General features: G+C 37.9%; 1 protein-coding gene across 2 annotated transcripts in view; it reads left to right on the forward strand.

Annotated features, from left to right (window-relative positions):
- SCAMP1 (secretory carrier membrane protein 1) overlaps window positions 1-22,869 on the forward strand; it is an 89,207-nt gene that overhangs the window by 19,869 nt on the left and 46,469 nt on the right. Inside the window, exon 2 of one of the 2 annotated variants that reach the window (XM_069492017.1) lies at window positions 6,473-6,550. The exons of the other annotated variant lie outside the window; for it this stretch is intronic. Coding sequence (XP_069348118.1) covers window positions 6,473-6,550 — 78 coding nt within the window. The remainder of the gene's footprint in view (window positions 1-6,472; window positions 6,551-22,869) is intronic. 2 annotated transcript variants of the gene reach the window in all.

Here is a 22,869-nt window from a genome sequence, read left to right on the forward strand (position 1 = left end):
CATTTTCAAAGGCCTAAAATATGTAGACTTCATATTAAATCTGTAGGTATGACATGAGCAGATTTGTTTTTGAAAGCTCATTCTGACTCATTATGAAGATTTCAAAGAGGTCAGAAGGTGGTGGGGAGGGAGTACAGTAAGGAGGCCATTGCAGTTTACACTGGAGAAATACTGACAGCTTGAACTGGGGTGGAGGAGGAGAGATGAAGAAGTGGACCAAAAGGGGGTGAGACTGGGGGCTGATAGTAGCTTGAGGGTGAAATGTGGTTGAAGTAATGTTTTTTGTTCTTGTTGCTTGTGTGCATCTTGAAGATGATCAAGACTTGAAATGTGAGGTATCCTGCTGAGAGGAAGCACTTGAACATATGAGGGAAAAGGATAATTGATACGGTAATCCTGAGAGAAGGTGGGAAGAGATGAAGCTTAGATATGAAAAGTGTTTGTTTTTTGTTATTTTGGATACATTTTCTTAAGTTGGTGTAAACTTTTGAACTGCAGGGAATATCTAACACTAAGAAAAAATAAAGGATAAATTAAAGACTAGAATTATGTTTCTCCTCATTTTTTAAATTGAAAGGGGAAGAAAAGGTGAAAGTTAAATTAAGCAGTGATTAATAATAGTTATGGATTAATAAGTATGTTAGGGATAAGTATACTAGGGATCAGTAAATGTTGATACTTATTAAAATCTCTCAGGAATTTTATTTAAATATACTCAGAGCAGTAAATTGTTAAATGAAATACAAAATGGCAAAGAGTATTGGTTCCATCTGTTTTGATTTTAAGGCATGGAGACTTGCTGAGGTTACTTCAGGTGATGGATATTTATTGTAAGGATTCCTGGGGGAGGGAAGGAAGCCCAACACAGTCTGCAATTGTAATGAAACAGTGGGAGTTAGTGAGGTATTTCCTCAATCCATACCTCCTTCTCCACTTTACCACCTCTTCCCTAAGTAGTGGAAGCCATTTTCAAATGAAATCTATGCTTATAAAACAAAAGTTGAGCTTCACTAAAGCAAGGAAAGACGGACCCGATCTCTGCCACCCTCCTTTTCTTCTTCTCTCACACTTCCTCCTCCTTTTTCCTTCAGGCTGAGCCCCTTCTGATGACCTATAGGACATTGCGAAAACATGTAACACAGTCATTCCTTGCCAATTAAAATAGCAGTAACTATTTATTGGTCCTAGTTTTGCTTTGATGACTCATTGACAAGTCTAGTACTTGCTATCCCCCTCAGATGCTGTACCTGCTGCTCTCTGCTCCCTTTTCTGGTCAACCGCCTATAACTTAGCTTCTGTTTGTCACTCTTTCTACCATGATTGGTGTCAGCTTTAATTACCAATTTTTATGTCTAATATTGTTTCCTCAAAAATAGGATCTAATGGATTGCTTAGTCATTATCCAATATAGAATCACTGCTGCTGGGGCCTGTCAAGCTTCCTCATGTCCAGTTCTAAACATGGTTTTCTCTTAGTACTAGGACTGGAATTGGAATACAGGCAGTCAGCTTTCCAGCAAGACAATCTGTAGGGTAACATTTCCGAACTGCAATTGACTAGGGTAGTCACCTATCAAATTTCCTCTATTTTAAAAATGAGACAATTGAGACCAAGAGAGTTTAGGTGACTTACCTAAGGTCCCAGAGCTGGTCATTGCCAGGAACTCAGTTTCTGATTCTTAAACTAGTGATCTTTCTACAACAGAACAAATACCCAAGACGTACAGGGTTTTGCACATTAATCTTTAAACCCAAACCTATTTTGTGTTAGCAGGTATTATAGTAAGTGGATACATAATATATGGTTGTACATAATTACCCTTACGGGTTTTTATGTTGTTAGACTACTATCTGGCTCAAAAATGATAAAAGTGCAGAGCGAAATAAGGAGATGGTGCTTGATTAGTCACATGAGTTGTTCATGGAATCAATCTCCTAATTTTAGCTGCAGGTGAAAGTACTCTTTGCCACGTTGGATCTTCCAGGTCATATGCGGCAGTGATTGAGAAATGTCCAATTTAATGCACGGTGTAGGAGATCATTTGAAATATAACAAAGGTGCACTAGTTTGAAGGGTTCTGTGAAGAAACTAAGATTAAAGATACAAAAAAACTAATTATGCTAGATGTAAAATTTTTACTTACTCTTATTTGAAAAAACTTGTTTTCATAATGCATCTTGGTTTTTAATGAAATACAACTATGAAGTTAAGTGGTGTTACTAAAAGAGTTGGCAGAATAGCTTTGGCTTAAATAATGAAGTAAAGATACCACTTTAATGTCTGTGCATAGTGAAATCCACATGATATTTGCCACTTGAAAGTGCATGAAATACAGAAGCCTCGTATGTTCCTCTAAGTCAATAAAATAAGACTATATAAGACTCTTTTCCTTCTTAGAAACAAATTCTTAGGTACCATCCCAGAACTACTGAATCAGAAACAAGGTATATTCAGAGTGAAGCTCAGCAATCTGGAGTCCATCAAGCCCTCAAGGTGATTGTAATGTGTGCTGAAGTTTGAAAACCACTGCCATACAGAAATCAAGTTATCAGTTAAAACGGTTTCGTTTTGATTATGTTGAAGAGGAAGCATGACATTTTCCTGCCAAAGTTTTGGAATTATTAATAAAAAATTAACTCAACGAATGTCTTATTAAAGTTGTTATTGTGGTGACCTCTATTTTTAGTATATCTGGTGGAAAGTGTGTATAAAAGCATTGGAAAGTCCTGGTTTCGTATTTTGTCTCAGACGTACACTAATTGACCTTGAGGAAATTTCCTGACCTTGTTTAAGGCCACAGCTTCTTTCTCTGGAAAACAGAACTGTACAGTCTACCAGGAAGGATCACAGCAAGGATTGGAAATACAAGTAAATGCTGGTTACTTAGGAGACATAAGAGATTAGATTTGATTACTTAAATCTTGATCTTTGTTATCCTCTCCCAGTTTAGAGGCTATGGGTTCCTCAACACAATTTACAGTTACCAAAACTAATTTGAAACATTAATTATGTAATAATTCAGGGATAATAGTTTTTCACCTTCGTAAATCTAGTCTCATTCTTGGTGTATTGTGTATGTACTCTACTGCTTTGCATCTAATACTACACTAGGAGAGATTCCAAACGGGCTGCAGGTGAACTCACTTCATTTGAGATAATGATTTTGTCAAATTGCCAGTTAACTTGTAGCCTGGATTAAACTTTTCTAGAATCTAAAAGGAAATGAGCACATTTTAGTTAATGTAATTGAAAACAGAAAATTGGAAAAATGTTGGTACTAAGCTATACCTTATTTATTTTTTTAAGAATTTAAGGTGAATTTTAGGACACTTGAAATAACTGGGTATGTGTACTTATAAAATGAGAGTTGGGACTCGTACTTCTGTGGCACTGAAAGAATGACATTGATGGCATGAACTTTGGCTAAGCAGGGTGCATCTTTCTGACCCGACATTCTATCTCCCCCTTTTTTTCTTTTTGAATTGTTTTGGTATGTAATTATGAAAACATTTTCATCGTTCCAGAATAAAGGCTATCAAACAAGATATGTTAGAGAAGTCTAGCTTCCAAGCTTGTCCTCTCTTTAGTGTTCCCTTCCTCCCCTTATAGGTAATCATTTTTATTAGTTTTTGGCTTATTCTTCCTTTTTAAAAAAAATAAATATATACACATTCGTGTTTATCTTTCTTCTTCCATAAAAATTTAACATCTTATTTATACTGTCCTATACCTTTTCTCACTTAGCCCATAGCAGTGTATGTATCTCCTTATACTGTTTTATAACTGTATAATACTCAGCTGCATAGTACTTTGTCATGTAGGTTACCATAGTTTGTTCAGCAATCTTCTATTGATAGACATTTAGGTTGCTTAGAGGCTATTAAAAATAATATTTTGCCAGTATATCTTTGGAATAGACTCCTACAAGTCAGTCTGTGGGTCAAAGGAAAAATGCAGATAAAATTTTGCCAACTATTGCCAACTTCCCCTCTATAAAGATTGTGACAATTTTTATTCCCATTAGCAATGTTTTAGAATCTCTGCTTCCTTATAGCTTTGTCAACAGGGTGTGTCAGATTTTGGATTTTTTGCTAATCTGATAGATGAGAAATGATTACATCAGTGTATTAAACATCTTTTCATTAATGGTTTTTTTTGTTTGTTTGTTTGTTTTGAGACATAGTCTCGCTGTGTTGTGCTGGGTGGAGTGCAGTGGCATCATTGTAGCTCACTACAACCTCCAGCTCCTCGGTTCAAGCCATCCTGTTGCCTCAGCCTCCCGGGTAGCTGGAGCTACAAGTGTGCCCTACCAGGCTCGGCTGATTTTTCTATTTTTTTGTAGAGACGGGATCTTGCTCTTTCTCAGGCTGGTCTCCAACACCTGAGCTAAAGTGATCCTCCTGCCTTGGCTTCCCAGAGTGCTAGGATTACAGGCATGAGTCATTGTGGCTGGCCCATTTACACTTTTTGAACTATCTTTATATTTATGCTCATTTTTTCAGGAATTATTTCTTGGTTACTACTGTAATTACTTATTTTGAAGAATTTTTGTGTATTTCTCCCTAGGGGTGGTAATACTCATTGAAGAAACAGAATATCACCAGGATGTATGATTTAGAAAAAAAGAGACCTGTTTCTTGATTCAAAGAGCTCACAAATAATTTGGGGAAAAAAGACTTGCATGAAGATTTGGTGAAATAAATGCTAGTGGAGGTAAATACCAATTCGCTGTGGAGCACTGATTCTGGAGTAGAGTGACTTGGGTAGGGGAAAGATATCAGGAAGACCGTTTCTTAGCATATGAAGTCATATTTGGACTGAGTCTCTCAGGAAGAGGAGGAGATTGCCAGGCCGACCCTGCTGAGAAGAGTGCTCCAGCTGGAGGAAGCAATGCAGGGGAAGAGTGTGGTGTCTGAGAACTTACCCGTTACTGATTTTGTGGGTAGTGGTGAAGGTAGGCACTGAGACTGCAGCTGGACCATCTGCATTTGCAGAAGGTCTCTGCTTGTGGCCCTTCTAAATTAGGTTAACTTCAGCAATGCCAAGGTGAAAAATTTGATTAAAACATTCATGTTTCTATTTTCTCAATTTTCTCCCTGAGGCATGCCTCCCCTCTTGATGGTCTTCCTGCTCCTCACACTTTTGGGTAAACTTGGAAGGGGAACCCTGGGGAGTAAGTAGAGTGATTTTATTCCTTCCTTCCCATTTTATTCTTGAGCAATCCTAAATAAAGCCTTTATGTTTCATCTTGGTCATACTTTTTACTATTTGGTTAAGGATCTGTTGTATGAGTTGATCAGGCTGGAATGATAGGCAGGGATCAGGCTAGATGGTCAAAAGACTTGTGTCTCATTTTGAGGAATTTGTGCTTTATGGTTTGTGGACAGCCTCTAAAAATCTGAAATGGATGAGGGACAGAGGAAAGAGGTTGGAGGAGGGGAATGACAAGATTGGTTTTGCACTTTTGAAAGGTAACTTTGATGACTGGGTTGAGGAAGGTGGATTGGAGAAGGTACTATATGGACTAGAGAACATTTGGTCTGTTAGAGCTTGGGGAAAAAAAAAAAAAAAAGACTAGAGAGCAGTGGGCCCTCAACTAGCAGAAGCAGCTATCACCTGGGAACTTGTTAGAACTACGGGTCTTCAGGCCCCACCTCAGACCTACTGAAACTCTGGGGATTGGATGCAGCAATCTGTGTTTTGAATCTGATGTACACTAAAGTTCGAGATAGAAATTAGGTCAATTAAGCTATAATCACAGTTTGAAAAATGCTTTTCACATGAATTATATAGTTGATTTTTGTTGAGATGTTCATATTTGTTCACTTGATGCTCATATTCTAGGATTTGGGGATTTAATTATTCTTATGAAAGCCTAATATTAGATTTGAAAAGCTAGAGTAGTGTGGTCATATATTATACATGGAAAAGGGAAGGCAGTCTAGGATCATGTGGAAAAATAAACTACAGTTAAATACAGGTATTGGAGTAGAATAAAACAAGAGGTATTTAATCTTAATTGTTCTAGATGTTGGCTGTATATGACATTGATTTGTAATGTAGTACAAAGTCTAAGTAGGGAAAATTGATTGAAGATGTTATAAAAAAGGGGAACATAAACTCTTTGTGGAGTCCAAAGGAAAGGATGGTGGGTTTACCCAAGATTTAAGATGCTCTTGTTCATTCGTTCCATACAGCTATTAAGAGGTGGTCTACTTTTGATCTTTATATAAGCTAGCAGCTGATTTGCATCTAACCCAGTTTTTGTTTTTCTTTGAGGATGTGAGGGTTATGCGTTTAAATTTCACCTTTGTTGAAAATGGGACTTAGTAAATCTGGTAATTATCTTTATTTTCCTCTGTTAGCTTTGCTGGGTGATCAAAAGTACAGGTAAAGCAAATGCTTTGTAAATGTCAAAATTATGTCTTAAAGGATAAATAATATTTTTTTTCTCCTTTGAATTTTATTTCAGGATCCATCAGTTACACAGGTGACAAGAAATGTTCCACCAGGACTTGATGAATATAATCCATTCTCGGATTCTAGAACAGTAAGATTATTCTTAATTGAAATACTTTTAAATGTTTAAATTGAAATTAAATGGGGGTTATATTTCAGTTATGGCTTGTTTTTTAGTTGATTAAACTTATGTAAAATAAGCTGTTAATTTTTCTTTTAACATGAAGGAATATCAGTAGTATTTGAAAGTTACCATGATGCTCCTAATGAAATACCTTAAATTTTCTTTTATGTTCTACAAATTAAATCACAATAATCTCTCTAATGTGTAAACCTTTCTACGGTATTTGAAATACTAGGAACTAAAGAAATATTTCTTCATATATATGTTGTCTACCTGGTAATGTGGGGTGATGTTTTCTTACAGTGGAAACCATGTCTGGAATTATACCATGAATGTTTATATGATTGACATTTTAATTAGGTTGTTCTGAATAGTACTAGCTTTCTGCTGTGGTAGACTAGAACCTCTGGAACTTTACCCAGTCTAGGAAAGCATATTCTTCCCCTCAAAATTTAGTCTTGATTTATAAAATGTAGGAGTATGAAGAAAATCCTTATAGAACAGTGGTTTGCTATCCTGGATGCATATTAGAAGGATCTACCTAGGGAACTTTATCACATTAGGCATTGTGGCCCTAATCTCTTTATTACAGTTAGGGCAGGTTTGTTTGTTTGTTTCTTTCTTTCTTTTTTTTTTTTTTCTTTGAGACAGGGTCTTGCTCTGTTGCCTGAGCTAGAGTGCAGTTGCATCATCATAGCCCACTGCTATCTCAAACTCTGGGCTAAAGTGATGCTCCTGCTTCCGCCTCCCCAGTAGCTGGGACTTACAGGCTTGTGCCACCATGTCTGGCTAAGTTTTTTATTTTCTGTGGAGATGGGGTCTCACATCACTATGTTGCCCAGGCTGGTCTTGAACTCTTGGCCTCAAGCAATCCTCTTGCCTCGGCCTTCAAAATTGCTGGGATTACAGGCTTGAGCCACTATGCCTCTCCTGCTATTTTTTTTTTTTTTCCTCTAAAAAAGCTCTTTGTGATACCAAACCAGGCTTGTTCTGCCTGTGACACAGTATGCCAATTACTGAAATGATGAGTTTTGTAGTAGAGAAAGAGTCTAATTTATAAGCTAGCCAGAGAAGGAAGAACAGAATTCAAATCCGCCTCCTTGAAGATGCGGTTTAGGGATATTTATGAGATAAAGAAACAGGGTGGTCTAAGGTGTGGGGAAAGGTGATTGGGGGTGAGGAAGAGTGAGGCAGTCGGTGATCTGCATAAATATAGTCAGACTTCATGGCTCTTCATAGAACCATGCTCTATGAAGTGTGGCTTCAAAAACAAGCATGACTTTTTTTTTTTTGATACACAAAAACAGAACTGCCAACTTTATTTAATATTTAAAAGTAAATGACAAAAATAAGACCCAATTTTTATCCTTCTAAAATGCTGTATCAGGTTTGGATGACTGGGATAGTCTCCTCTTCTTTGGATGGTTTGCATTCATCTCACTAGGAAAACAATGCTCCTTTTCATCATCTTCCTAATGTTTTCCATTGCTGTCCCTAAAATTCATAGGATGTATGTTCAGAACATGGGGGCATTAGCATGATCTGAGGGTGGAGTTTTTTAGCTTGACGTCAAAAGGTCACCCACTGGACATCCATGCAGGCCCAGTTGAAGGGTCAGTTGATTTGAACTGAACACAAGCTGACCACTGAAAAACAACTTAAGTAACTATTACTGTAGTGACCTATATGTCAGAGATGTTATCTATAAAGAAGCTACTGGAAGTTTAGTTGCTTAGCTACACATGACTTTTAGCTATTAATATATAGGTTTTAAGATCAACTAGAAGCAAGTTACTAAAAGCAAGTAAGGCAGGTTAAGTTTGGAGGAGCCTAATGAGGTTAGCCCCCAGTTTCGTTTTGATGATTTTGTTGTGAACTGGACTTGAAAACTATTGGGGTAGATTCTGTTGAGAATTCTCCCTAAAATTTCTCTGGCAAATAATTTCATCTCCAGTATTTGGGGCTTTTTTCCCCCAATTTTTGTTTTTAATAATTATGAGTACATAATTATATTAATATGTATATTAATTAATAGTACATAGTTATATTTATAGGGTACATGAAATGTTTTGATACTGTGATACAATGTGTAACAAATCAGGTAATTGGGGTATAATCACCTTAAGCATTTATCATTTCTTTGTGTTAGGAACATTCCAATTCCACTCTTTTAGTTATTTTAAAGTGTACCCTAACTTACTGTTGATTATAGGCATTTTGTCATGCTATCAAATATTCATTCTATCTATCTAACTATATTGTATGTATTATTGTATGCATCTTACGTATTAACCATCCTCATTTTATGCCTCCCTCCCCACTATTTTTCTCAGCCTCTGGTAACTATCATTGTACTCTCTGTCTCCATGAGATCAATTATTTTAATATTTAGCTCCCACATTTGAGTGAGAAAATGCAAAATTTATCTTTCTGTGCTTGGCTTATTTCACTTAACATAATATTCTCCAGTTCCATCAATGTTGTTGCAAATGACAGGATTTCATACTTTTTTATGGCTAATACTCCATTGTATATATGCCACAATTTCTTTATCCATTCATCCATTGATGGACACTTAGGTTGATTCTAAATCTTGGCTATTGTGAACAGTGCTACAATAAACATGGGAGTGCAGATATCTTTTCAATATACTAATTTCCTTTCTTTTGGATATATACCTAGCAGTGGGATTGCTGAGTGATGTGGAAGTTCTGTTTTTAGTTTTTTGAGGGACCTCCATATTGTTCTCTATAGTGATTACACTAACTTATAGTCCCACTAACAGTGTGTAAGAGTTCCCCTTTTTCCACATCCCCCCCAGCATTTGTTATTGCCTGTCCTTTTGATAAAAACCATTTAACTAGGATAAGATGACAATCTTGTTTTAGTTTGATTTGCATTTCTCTGATGACTAATGATGATGAACATTTTTTCATACACCTGTTGGCCATTTGTATGTCTTTTGATAAATGTCTATTTGGATCTTTTGACCATTTTTAAATCAGATTATATGATTTTTGTTTTCTATTGAGTTGTTTGAGCTCCTTATATATTCTAGTTATTACTCCCTCATCACATGGGTTGTTTTCTCCCATTTTGTGTGTTGTCTCCTCATTTTGTTGATTGTTTCTTTTGCTATGCAGAAGCTTTTTAGCTTGATGTGATCCCATTTGTCTAATTTTGCTTTACTTGCCTGTGCTTTTGTGGTATTACTCAAGAAGTCCTTGACCAGACCAATGTTCTGAACTGTTTCCCCAGTGTTTTCTGTTAGTAGTTTCATAGTTTCAGGTCTTAGATTTAGATCTTTTATCCATTTTAATTTGATTTTTTTTTTTTTTTTTTGTTTTGAAACAGAGTCTCACTCTCTTGCCTGGGCTAGAGTAAGTGCCGTGGCATCAGCCTAGCTCACAGAAAACTCAAACTCCTGGGCTCAAGCGATCCTCCTGCCTCAGCCTCCTGGGTAACTGGGACTACAGGCACGTGCCATCATGCCTGGCTAATTTTTTCTATTTTTAGTTGTTTGTCTGATTTCTTTCTATTTTTAGTAGAGATGGGGTCTCACTCTTGCTCAGGCTGGTCTTGAACTCCTGAGCTCAAGCAATCCTCCCGCCTCAGCCTCCCGGAATGCTAGGATTACAGGCGTGAGCCACTGTGCCCAGCCATTTTAATTTGATGTTTTTATATGGTGAGAGTTAGAGGTCTAGTTTCATTCTTCTGCATATGGATATCTAGTTTTCCCAGCACCATTTATTGTAGAGACTTTCCTTTCCCCAGTGTGTGTTCTTGGCACTTTTGTCAAAATGAGTTCACTATAGATGTGTGGATTTATTTCTGAGTTCTCTATTCTGTTGCATTGGTCTATGTATGGTGTCTGTTTTTATGCCAGTACCATGGTGTTTTGCTTAATACAGCTCTGTAGTATAATTTGAAGTCAGGTAATGTGATTCCACCAGTTTTGTTGTTTTTGCTCAGGATAGTTTTGGCTATTCTGGTTTTCTTGTGGCTCTGTGTACATTAGGATTATTTTTTCTGTTTCTATGAAGAAAGTCGTATTTTGATGGGGATTGTATTGAATCTGTAGATTGCTTTGGGTAGTGTGGGCATTTACAAAATATTGATTCTTCCAATCCATGAGCATGGAATATCTTTCCATTTTTTTGTGTCCTCTTCAATTTATTTCATCAATATTTTATAGTTTTCACTGTAGACATCTTTCACTGTTTTGGTTAAGTTTATTCGTAGGTATTTTATTTTAGTTGTAGCTATTGTAAGTGGGCTTACTTTCTTGGTTTCTTTTTTAGATTGTTTGCTGTTGACATATAGAAATGCTACTGATTGTTGTATATTGATTTTTTTGTATCCTGCAATTTTACTGAATTTGTTTATCAGGTCTAATAGTTTTTTGGTAGAGTTTTTAGCTTTCTCTAAATATAAGATCATATGGTCTGCAAATAAGGATAATTTGACTTCTTTCTTTCCAGTTTGGATGCCCTTTATTTCTTTCTCTTGTCTGATTGCTCTAGCTAGAACTTCCAGTACTATATTGAATAACAGTGGTGAAAGTGGGCATCCTTATCTGTTAAAGTGAAATTTAGAAGTTCAAGCTTATTTTAATGCTCTCCCTTTTGGACTTTTTTTTTTTTATTTTTTTTGAGACAGAGTCTCACTCTGTTGCCCAGGCTAGAGTGAGTGCCGTGGCGTCAGCCTAGCTCACAGCAACCTCAAACTCCTGAGCTCAAGCGATCCTCCTGTCTCAGCCTCCCGAGTAGCTGGGACTACAGGCATGCACCACCATGCCCGGCTAATTTTTTCTATATATATTTTTAGCTGTCCATATAATTTCTTTCTATTTTTAGTAGAGATGGGGTCTCGCTCTTGCTCAGGCTGGTCTCGAACTCCTGAGCTCAAACGATCCGCCCACCTCGGCCTCCCAGAGTGCTAGGATTACAGGCGTGAGCCACCGCGCCCGGCCCCTTTTGGACTTTTTTTTTTTTTTTTTTTCCTCACAACAATTCTGACACCAAATGTGTGGGGTTTTTTCCCCCTCACTCCATCCAGTTCTCCAACTCTCTGGACACCAACTAGATTTCCTACAATGCAAATCAATTCTGATGTTACCTAACCAGACTAGCACAGCTCCCATGGGTCTAAGGGCTCAGTACAAGACTGCCCCCACTTCAGATGCTAGTCACAAGCCCGATGTTGCTACCTGTACTTCTGACTGGCTATAAATTGGGTATTCCATGACTCTCCTCCTCAGGTTTGATAATTTTACAGAATGGTTCACAGAACTCAGGAAAACAGTTTACTTACTATTACCAGTTTATTATAAAGCATACACCTCAGGAACAGTCAAATGGAAGAGATGCATAGGGCAAAGTATCAAAGTGTTGCAGGGGAAGGAGATGCAGAGCTACCCTGCCCTTTCTGGACATACCACACTCCAGCCACCTCAGTGTGTTTGCCAACCTGGAAGCTCTTTTTATGGAGTTTTCATTACATAGGTATGACTGAGTAAATCACGAACATTGGTGATGAACTCAATCTTCAATCCCTCTCTTACTGAAAGGTAGAGAGAAAGCAGGCTGAAGATTCCAACTCTCTAAATATGTCTAGGTTTTTCTGGCTGACTAACAACATCCTGAAACTATCTAGGGGCCCCTTATCCTGCAGCTACCTCATTAGCATACAATAGACTCATCTCTCTGGAGATTCTAAAGGTTTTAGGAGCCCAATCCCAGGCACTGGGGACAAAGACCAAATATATATTTCTTACTATCACTGTTTTATACATAGCTCTTCCTAAAATTGAGTTAATTATCTTGAAGAAATCTCCAAGCAAAAACATAATCTTTTATGATTATTTTCTAGGCTATGAAAAACAAATCAAGAAAAGGTGATCCACCAATAAGGAAAATTATACTGATATGTAAATCTAAGCACACAATTAAAGAACTTGAATATCTTTCAGAGGATGACTAACATTTCAGGAATCAACAAGGTTTAAAACTAGGGACCTCTAAGTGTGATGTCTAACTGGAAATCAATAATAAGAGTGTTACCAAAAGCTTGTTACCTGTCCTTGAGGCTGAAGAATGTGAACAAGTGATTGGAGGAGAAGGAGAGAGACGTTTATTACTTTGTCGGCAAAGGAGGAAAAAATGGTAGACCACCTTGTCTCAAAATCCAAATTTCCTGAACATAAGCAGAAATACAGAGCTTTCTAAGGGAGGGCCCCTCAGTTCTAGGCTATTGTGGTTAACTATTTTAATTGTCCCATTTCTGCCAAAGACCTGGGGGGCTGGCACTGCTTGGGATGGCTGAGTTATCTCTTTTAACAAAGGACTTAACCTGTTTCAGGGATGCAGGCAGGCTGCAGTTCGTAAAAAGAGTAGGGGAAGTTTTAAAGAGACAGAAAACATGTTTTGCCTTTTTTTTTTTTTCCTTCCCTACTCTCAATTTTACATTTCCATATCTATGGGAGGAGGGGCAGCTACTCTGTTACAGTAGTTGTTGAAAGGGAGAAAAGGAAGAGCTAGCAAATTGTTTTCCACTATCTGTAGTTCTTTTAACATGATTTCTAGGTGTGGAGATGGGAACAAGACTTTTTAAAGTTTGCTGATAAAGAATGAAAAGAGGCCGGGCATGGTGGCTCACGCCTGTAATCCTAGCACTCTGGGAGGCCGAGGTGGGCGGATCGTTTGAGCTCAGGAGTTCGAGACCAGCCTGAGCAAGAGCGAGACCCCATCTCTACTAAAAAAAATAGAAAGAAATTATATGGACAGCTAAAAATATATATAGAAAAAATTAGCCGGGCATGGTGGTGCATGCCTGTAGTCCCAGCTACTCGGGAGGCTGAGACAGGAGGATCCCTTGAGCTCAGGAGTTTGAGGTTGCTGTGAGCTAGGCTGACGCCACGGCACTCACTCTAGCCTGGGCAACAGAGTGAGACTCTGTCTCAAAAAAAAAAAAAAAAAAGAATGAAAAAAGATTTTTATATAATTGCTTGGAAAACTTTACTAGCAAGAAACGTGTTTAAACTTTTTATAGTAGCAGCGTCAGATTACTCTTATCAGTATTAGTATTCTTTATCAAGTTACCTACTTTGCACCGTCTGTTATGAGTTGAATTCTCATAACATTCTAAATGGGTACTTTAAATATTCATTTTCCTAATAAAGAATCTGAAACACAGATTGTCCATCTAGTAAGTGGCAGAACTGGTTTATTAATTGATGCTTTCTGTAAAGCTTTTGCCTTTTGCATTTTGCTAGTGCTGTCTTTAGAGATGGATGCCTAAGAAATAGAAGATGCAGTTCTGGTATTGAAAAATTTCTCAATTGGGATTTTAAAAATTACACAATCACAAAGAAGATATAACGAGGGCAATAAAACGTAAAAGTATAAATCATGGTTATTAATGTTGAGATTCTGTTGTCACAGAAAAGTTTTTTGAAAATGAGTTGTCTTTAGGAGGGAACTAGGCAATAATGAGAAGCCAATTTACAGTGAAACACTTCTCTTAGATTTGATGATCAGTGATAGTGTCAGAATCAGGAAAATTGTTGTAAGAGAATTTGGTGCTTTTTCCATTGCACTTTTTTCATGATGTAAAACACAGTTGAAATATTAAAATTAAGTATTCCTTTATCTCCTATGTAATAGGATTTCAGGAATTTGTCCATTTTTGTGGCTGTGACTATTTTCCAAAATAGATTAGATGTACTTAGATGATTGCTTTAAGTGGTATGTTAGACCTCAGTCCAAATGCTGTTTTAGTTGATTGGTGGTATTGATATTTATCTTATAAAAGTATTTGTGAAAATGTAGCTTCTGGATTATTGCATAAGGATATGGTGAGCTGCTTGAGGTCAAGATGGAAGATCTTCCAACAGAATGTCTGAGTGTGTAACCTTGCTAAGATTTAGAAAGTTCCTGTCCTGTTCTTTTTTTGTTAAAATGAAGTTTCCTTTTACGCTTAATTTTCTATTTGAAGGGAAACTTTATGGTATTTAAGGAAGGCTATAGTAGGAAAAATTTGAATAATTTTATAATTTACATATTAATTCATTATATTATACGTTCAGAGAAAGGAGTTGTCACAAGACATCTTATGATATAGACTAAGTCAGACTGTTGACTGTGTCATAGAAGGCTATTGAGCACTTGAAATGTATCTAGTCTGAATCGAGATGTTCTATAAATGGAAAGTAGTCTTGAGTTACAAGATAATGTTTGAGTTCAAAATGTATCTTCCTACTAATTTTGTTGTGCCTGGTGGGTAGTTTCCTGGCTTACCCTCTAAAAGCTAATGTATAAATTGCTAGAGTAATTATCTTAACCATGAGGACTGATAAGTATTTATGGGGAATGTTTTTCTTTTTAATTAGGTAGCAGTTTAAAATGTCTATTGCAGCTTGATTTCCTCTAGTTTTAGCCACTTCTGATGGCATTCATAGCATCCTATGGGATTTCTTCTGGTGGGTATTGAAGGATAGGGAGAGAGACACCTATATGTGGAAGAAGTAGTGCTACATACGGATACAAATCCGTAAGGACATTTTTCAGGGCCTGGTTTACTGTCATGTTTCTTTTCTTAAGGGATTGTCTTCCTGGTTCCTTTTCTATTCTGCTAGGTGCTGCTCTATATGATTTCTTTCACAAACAGCAGCAAGATCTATATCTTTTAGCAGAAAGAAGAAACACTGGAAGAAAATTCCAAGTACTAGCAACTTGAGGGGACATGCCCAGGAGGTCATCTCTTACCATAAGGGACATAGGTAATTGGATATTGAAAGAAAGAACTGCCTCTAACATAATTCAGGACATAAAGTAGACTGAGTGTTGAAAGACCTGCATTTTAACTTAGGCTTTACTGCTAATTAGTTGGTAACTTTAAAAGGCAAACCATCTATTCTCTTTGGACATTTTATTTTTAAAAAGGTGTTACAATGGATGGGGGGAGGAAAATATTGAGTTAAATAATTCCTAATATCAGTTTATCTTTTAAAAATGGAGGATAAAGCTTTTATCTCCAGGGACTGACTTGTTATGATTGTACATAGTAGTTTACCTATCTCTAATATTGCAGAAGCATTCTGTACCCTTTAATACCTAGTGTTAATGCCTAGTGTTTTTATTTTCTCTTGTGATGCATTTCTTTTTTCTCTTTTTCTTTCCCCTCTGCTTCTCACCATTTTGTCATTTTTGGAGCTCCTTATGTGTCCGTTCTGGAACCTGTCATTGTTTTTAGTTTTATTAATGATACTGTTGACTTCTGTCGTCCTAGTGTCATTGGGTAGAAATACTTGAATCCTCTTTGGCTCAAACAGCTTCTTTTCCTACATCTAATCAGTTGCCACATCCTGTCATTTATACCCCCAGGAGGTATTATTACCTGTCTGTTCTTTTCATTCCTACTAACCTGTCCTAATTCAGGCACTCACGTGAAATAATACAATGGTCTATCTAGTTACCTGCCTCCAATCTCTCTCATTTTCAAATAATTTTTTGCACTGTGACTAGAATTATTTTCCTTAATCTGAGGTCAGATTAGTTCATCTGCTCTCCTTAGAAATGATTATGCGTTGCATACTCAGTAGTTTGGCATGTGGAGCCATCCATGGTTTGACCTTAGCCTTTTTGTTTTTATTTTAATTCTTTTCATAGACTATTTTTGAGAGCAGTTTTACAGAAAAATTGCAAGGAGAAAATACAGAGTCCCAATTTACTTCCTTTAGACTATCTTTTTACTCTTATCCTCTAATGTGCTATTCGTTCCAGCCAAAGTTATTAAGTCCCAAACCCCCAACCCTATTGAGAACACCTCCCCTAGGCCTTCTGTTGGTCATTGAATGGAGTCAGGAGACACTTACGTGTGAACATAATGTGTGGCTGCCCTAGGTTATCCTTACCTCCTTCCCGGGGTCCAGATGAAGCCCTCACACTGGCTATATTCATTTTCTTTTGCTGTGTAACAAATTATCACAAATTTAGTTGCTTGAAAAAACATATATTTATTTCACGGTTTCTGTGGGTCAGGAGTTTAGATACAAAATAACTGGGTCCTTTGCTCAGGGTCTCACAAGGCGTTGATCAAGGTGTTGTCTGGGCTGCATTCTCATCTAGAGGTTTAATTAGGGGAAGAATCTGCTTCCAAGCTCACTTAAGTTGCTGGCATAATTAATATCCTGGTGGTTGTATGACTGAGGACCCTGCTTTTTGCTGGCTGTCAGCTGGAGGCCATCTGCAGGTCACAGATGCTGTCCATAGTTCCCAGGGGCTACATAGTTTCTTGCCAGCTTCTTCAACATGACCTTCATGGCAGGCCTTCAGAGAATCTCTTGCTCCGTTCTGCTAAGATGGAGTCTTATATAATGTAACATAATCAAAGGAGTGACATTCTATCACTTTCACCATATTTTGTTAGAAACATGCCACAAGTCCTATATGCACTCAAGGTAGGGGGGAGTATTAAAAAGATGTGAACACGAGGAGGGGAGAATCATTAGGTTTCACTTTAGGGTCTGTATGCCACCCTTGAATAAATGATGCTTTAGGGCTAAGAGTATATTTCTCCATATCTCTTCACCCCCATTTAAAAGGGTCATAGTGGGACCCCCAGAATACCTATCCTTCCCTATCCTCAATACATTCAATTTGTCATTGGATGGAGGATTTTTAAGGCAGTGAAACCACTCTGTATGATATTATAATGATGGCTACATGTCATTACACATTTGTCCAAAACCAGAGAGTGTATAACACCAAGAGTGAACCCTAATGTGAACGACGGACTTTGGGTGATTATGATGTGTTAATGTAGGGTCATCAACTGTAACAAAATATATCACTCTGGTGGGGGGTGATGATAATGGAGGAGGGTGGTGCAAATGTCGGGGCAGGGGTTTATGGGAAATCTCTGTAACTTCCTCTCAATTTTGCTGTGAACCTAAAACTGTGCTAGAAAAATAAAGCCTTTTTTTAAAAAGAAGCTAGTGAAGGTTCTGAGAAGAAGACTAAAAAGATCATTTTTCTTTTTTTAAGGACTCACTCTGGCTACTGAGTTGAAAATAGATTGGAAAGCGGTAAAGGCAGAAGGAGGGGAAGAGTATTTGGGAAACCACCACTGTAGTAATCCAGGCAGAGAGGGTGATGGCAACTCAGGCCAAAGTGGTGGCTGTGGAGGAAAGGGGTCAGATATCAGTATCTTATTAGGGTAGATCCCACAGGATTTTCTGACAGAATGATGTGAGTTATAAAGAAATGGAAATAGTGAAATACCATCAAGGTTTTGCACTAAGCACCTAGTAGGATAGAAATGAGAAAGACTGAAAATGAGCAGGTCTAGGAGTAGGGGACTCAGTTCAATTTTTGACATGTCAGATTTCTAATTTTTAAGACATCCAGGTAGAGACATGATTAGTAAGCAGTTGAATATATGAGTCTGGTGTTTAGTAGAGAGGTCTGGACTAGAGATATAACTTTGGGAATCATCAGCATGTAGATGATATTTAAAGCTGTAAAACCGGATGTAATCACCAACTGAGTGAGCATATGTATGTAGACAAGAAGCAAGACCTAACTCCGGGTGCACTCTAGTATTGGAGGTGAATGGGCATGATGAGGAGAGAAACCAGGAACGGATACTGACAAGGAACAACTTAGTGTTCTGAAAGCCAAGTGAAGAAAGTGTTTCAAGAATGAGATAGTGATCACCTGTCAGTGTTGATGATAGATCAAGTAAGGTAAAGACAAAATTTACCATTGGGTTTAGCAATGTGGAAGTCATTAGCTACCTTGACAAAGGATAGTTTTAATTTTAGTGGAGTTTTGGGAGCAAAAGCCTTATTGAAGTATTCTTAAGGAGAAAGAACTGGGGAAAAAGCAAGTAGACAACTTTTTAGAGGAGTTTTGCAGTAGTGGAGAGTAGAGAAAATTTTTCTGGAAAGGGAAATGAGATTAAGATACAGTTTTGTTACAAAGTTATAGTAATTAAGACAGTGTGGTACTGGGACAGACATACAGAACAATGGAATAGAACTGATAGTCCAGAAATAAACATGTTTATGGTCAACTGATTTTTGATAAGAGAGTCGAGAAAATCCAATGGGAAAGAACGGTACCGGAACAACTGGATATCCATATGCAAAAGAATGAAATTGGGCTCCTACCTCATCCTGTACACAAAAATTTACTCAAAATGGATCATAGACCAAAATGTAAGCACTAAAACTATACAACTCCAACAAGAAAACATTAGAGTGAATCTTCATGACCTTGAGTTAGACGATGTTTTTTTAGATATGATGCTAAAATACAAGCAATGAAAGAAAAAATAGACAAATTGGACATCAAAATTTAAAACTTTTGCATATTAAAGAACACCATCAAGAAAGTAAAAAGATTTCTCACAGAATGTGAGAAAATATTTGCAAATCACTTGTTTGATGATGGACTTGTATCCAGAACATAAAATAAATTCTTACCATTCAGTATTAAGAAGATAACCCAGTTTATAATGGGCAAAGACATTTTGAATAGACATTTCTGCAAAGAAGATACACAAATGGCCAATAAATAATAAATGTTCAACATCATTAGTCATTTAGGGAATGCACATAAAAACCACAAGGAGATACCACTTCATACCCACTACCATGTCTGTAATCAAAAAGTCAGACAACAGTGAGTCAGATCAACAGGGAGTGTTGGCAAGGATGTGCGGAAATTGGAACCCTCATACATTGTTGATGGGAATGTAAAATGGTACAGCCACTTTGGAAAACGGTTTGGTAGCTTTTCAAAATGTTAAACATAGAGTTAGCACATGACCTTGCATTTCCACTCTTAGGTATATACCCAAAAGAAGTGAAAACGTGTCCATGCAAAAACTAGTACACAAATGTTCATAGCAGCCGAAAATTGGAAATAACCTATGTTCCCATTAACTGATGAATGAAATAAAATGTGGTACCAAAAGGAATGAAATATTAATAGCTAACATAGTTGAACCTTGAAAACATTACGCTTTCCCGATCATCAAGAACATCCTTCACCAGGGTGGTACAATTATTACAATTGATGAATCTATGTTGGCATATTGAGAGATTGTAATCTCTCAATGTCATTGTCCCATAGTCCTTGCATATTCTTTTTTTTTTTTAAGTCTATTTTCTGGCTGTGTGCGGTGACTCACACCTGTAATTCTAGTACTCTCGGTGGCCAAGGTGGGAGGATTGCTTGAGCTGAGGAGTTCGAGACCAGCCTAAGGAAGAGTGAGTCCCCAACTCCACTAAAAATAGGGGAAAAAAAAAAAATTAGCCAGGCAACTAAAAATGGAAAAAATTAGCTGGGCATGGTGGCACATGCCTGTAGTCCCAGCTACTTGGGAGGCTGAGACAGGAGGATTGCTTGAGCTCAGAAGTTTGAGGTTGCTGTGAGCCAGGCTGATGCCCAGTAACAGAGTGAGATTCTGTCTAAAAAAAAAAAAAAAAGAGAGATTAAGTCTGTTTTCTCTTCGCTTTTCTGTTTTGGAGATTTCTATTGTCAGCTTCAGCCTCAGAGTTTCTTTCCTTATCTGTGTCCAGTCTGCTGAGGCCATCAAAGGCGTTCTTTATTTCTGTTACAATGGTTTTGATTGCAGCATTTCTTCCTGGTTCCTTCTTTGAATTTCCATCTCTTTGCTTACATTGCATACCTGTTCTCATATACTTTGTCCATTAGAACCCTTAGCATATTAATCACAGTTGCTTTAAATTCCTAGTCTGAAAATTCCAATATCCTTGCCTTGTCTGGCTTTGATGTTTCTTCAAGTTGTGTCTTTTGTCTTTTATTATTACCTGTAATTTTTTGCTATTACCAGGGACATGATGTACCTGGGTAAAAGGAATTGCTGTAAATAGGCCTTTAGTTACGTGGTGGTAAAGTGTTGGGAACTGTTCTATAGTCCAATGAGCAGGTCTTAGTCTTTTATTGAGTTTATTGGCTCTGGACTGTGGACTTCACAAATATTTCTAAGTTTTTTCTCCTCCCTTCGGTGGGACAGGATGGCTGGAGTTGGTTATTTCCTCTCTCCCAGGTCATTTAGACTCTGATAAAACCCCAACAGGGTAGGCACTGGTTAAATAGTTTTTCCTGAGGGCAGTCCTTGTCAAGAACAGAATGCTCTCATGTATTTCAAAGTGGTTCGTTCTCCCCTCCACCTGCCAGAAGCAGGAAGGGATTTTTCTCCGACATTTATTGTGAGAACTGGTTGAGTTCCTAGAGGTAAAACAAAATTGTGGTGGTTCCCCTATGAGAGTCCCTCTCCAGATCTTAACTCCCGAAGTTGTCTATACTGAGCCTCCAGCAGTTCATTGCCATTCTGGTTTTCCTACCCTGGTAACTGATTCTCACAGCAGTTTCCACTGGAGGGGTTTTGCTCTGGAAATCCTCCCTGTATTTACCTGTTTCTCCACTCGTGTGGCAGCAGTTTACCCTGTGCTCTCATGTCTTGTTGAATTTTTAGTTTGTTCATCTTTTTTACTTGTTAGCATGGAGTGGCAAATTTCAAACTCCTTATATACGGAGTCAGAAACTGAAAGTACCCTTAGCAGCTTTAATTTTTTTTTCAGAGTAAAAACTGTGAGGCTTTAAAATAGACTGTAATCTGGTCCCTAGCATCTCTTTATTCTTCATCTCTCCACACACTCTCCCTTGTGTATTCCTGTTCAGCACACTGGTCTTCCTGTGTATGCCTGGCATTCTCCTAACTTTCCGCTGGCTGTTACTTCTGCTTAAAATGGTCTTCCCCCAGATAGCTACAAGGCTTACCTTCTCACCTCCTTCAAGACTTTGCTGAAATATTGGCTTCCCTTAACCATCTTTGTAAAATTATCCTCATACAACCTGTACTCAGTGACCTCTTTACCTTGGTTTTTGTTGTTTTTGTTCTATAAAATTTATTGCTTTTTTTTTTTTTTTTTTTTTTTTTTAATGAGACAGAGTCTCCTCTGTTGCCTGGGCTAGAGTGCCATGGCGTCAAGCTCACAGCAACCTCAAACTCCTGGGCTCAAGCAATCTTCCTGCCTCAGCCTCCTGAGTAGCTGCGACTACAGCCATGCGCCACCATGCCCGGCTAATTTTTATATATATATATATATATATATATTTTTAGCCGTCCAGATCATTTCTTTCTATTTTTAGTAGACATGAGGTCTCGCTCTTGCTCAGGCTGGTCTCGAACTCCTGACCTCGCGAGATCCTCCCACCTTGGCCTCCCAGAGTGCTAGGATTACAGGCGGGAGCCACTGTGCCCGGCCAAAATTTATTGCTTTTTAAGATACTCTAGAATGTATTTGTTTATTGTATGTATTGTTTATCTCCTATTGCTAGACTGTAAGTTTTATGAGAGTAGGTATGTTTGCCTGTTTTGTTCATTAACGTATCCCAATTCCCGTAGGTATTTGTGGCACGTTGTTGGTCAGTGAGTGTTCGATGAGTGTGTGAATGAATGTGTATGATCATGCTTGTGTTCCTTTATGTGCCTTCATCTACTTGGAAACGCTTATCCTGTTGTTTCCCTGCTTTCCTCCTAATATACACCTCATCCCCCAATTATTTTAATATTTAAAGGCCTTATTTTAAGGTGGTTATCTATTCTAATAAAATTATTTCAATGTGTCCCAATTCTGAGATTAGTCTGTATTACTTTCACCATCCTTAATAACAAGGGAATCTGTGTTAAGTAGGCACAGCCACAGTCAGTTCTTCTGTGCTAAATCAGAGGCTGTTAAAAGGGAGTGAGAGCTGCAAAAAGGTTTAGGATTCTTTTAGTTTTATTAGGTGAAAGAATACAACAGTGGTTTATAGAAGCTGTAAATTTTTTTGTCTTCAAGGGCAGTTCTCAAATTTTAAGATGTCTAAGAATCACCCTGGGGATCTTGTTTAAAAAACAATATAGCTTGTTAAAAATGCAAATTCAGGGCCGGGCGCGGTGGCTCACGCCTGTAATCCTAGCACTCTGGGAGGCCGAGGTGGGCGGATCGTTTGAGCTCAGGAGTTCGAGACCAGCCTGAGCAAGAGCGAGACCCCACCTCTACTAAAAATAGAAAGAAATTATATGGACAGCTAAAAATATATAGAGAAAAAATTAGCCGAGCATGGTGGCGCATGCCTGTAGTCCCAGCTACTCGGGAGGCTGAGACAGGAGGATCGCTTGAGCTCAGGAGTTTGAGGTTGCTGTGAGCTAGGCTGACGCCACGGCACTCACTCTAGCCTGGGCAACAGAGTGAGACTCTGTCTCAA

Source organism: Eulemur rufifrons, chromosome 17 (genome assembly GCF_041146395.1).
Source record: "Eulemur rufifrons isolate Redbay chromosome 17, OSU_ERuf_1, whole genome shotgun sequence".
NCBI lineage: Eukaryota > Metazoa > Chordata > Mammalia > Primates > Lemuridae > Eulemur > Eulemur rufifrons.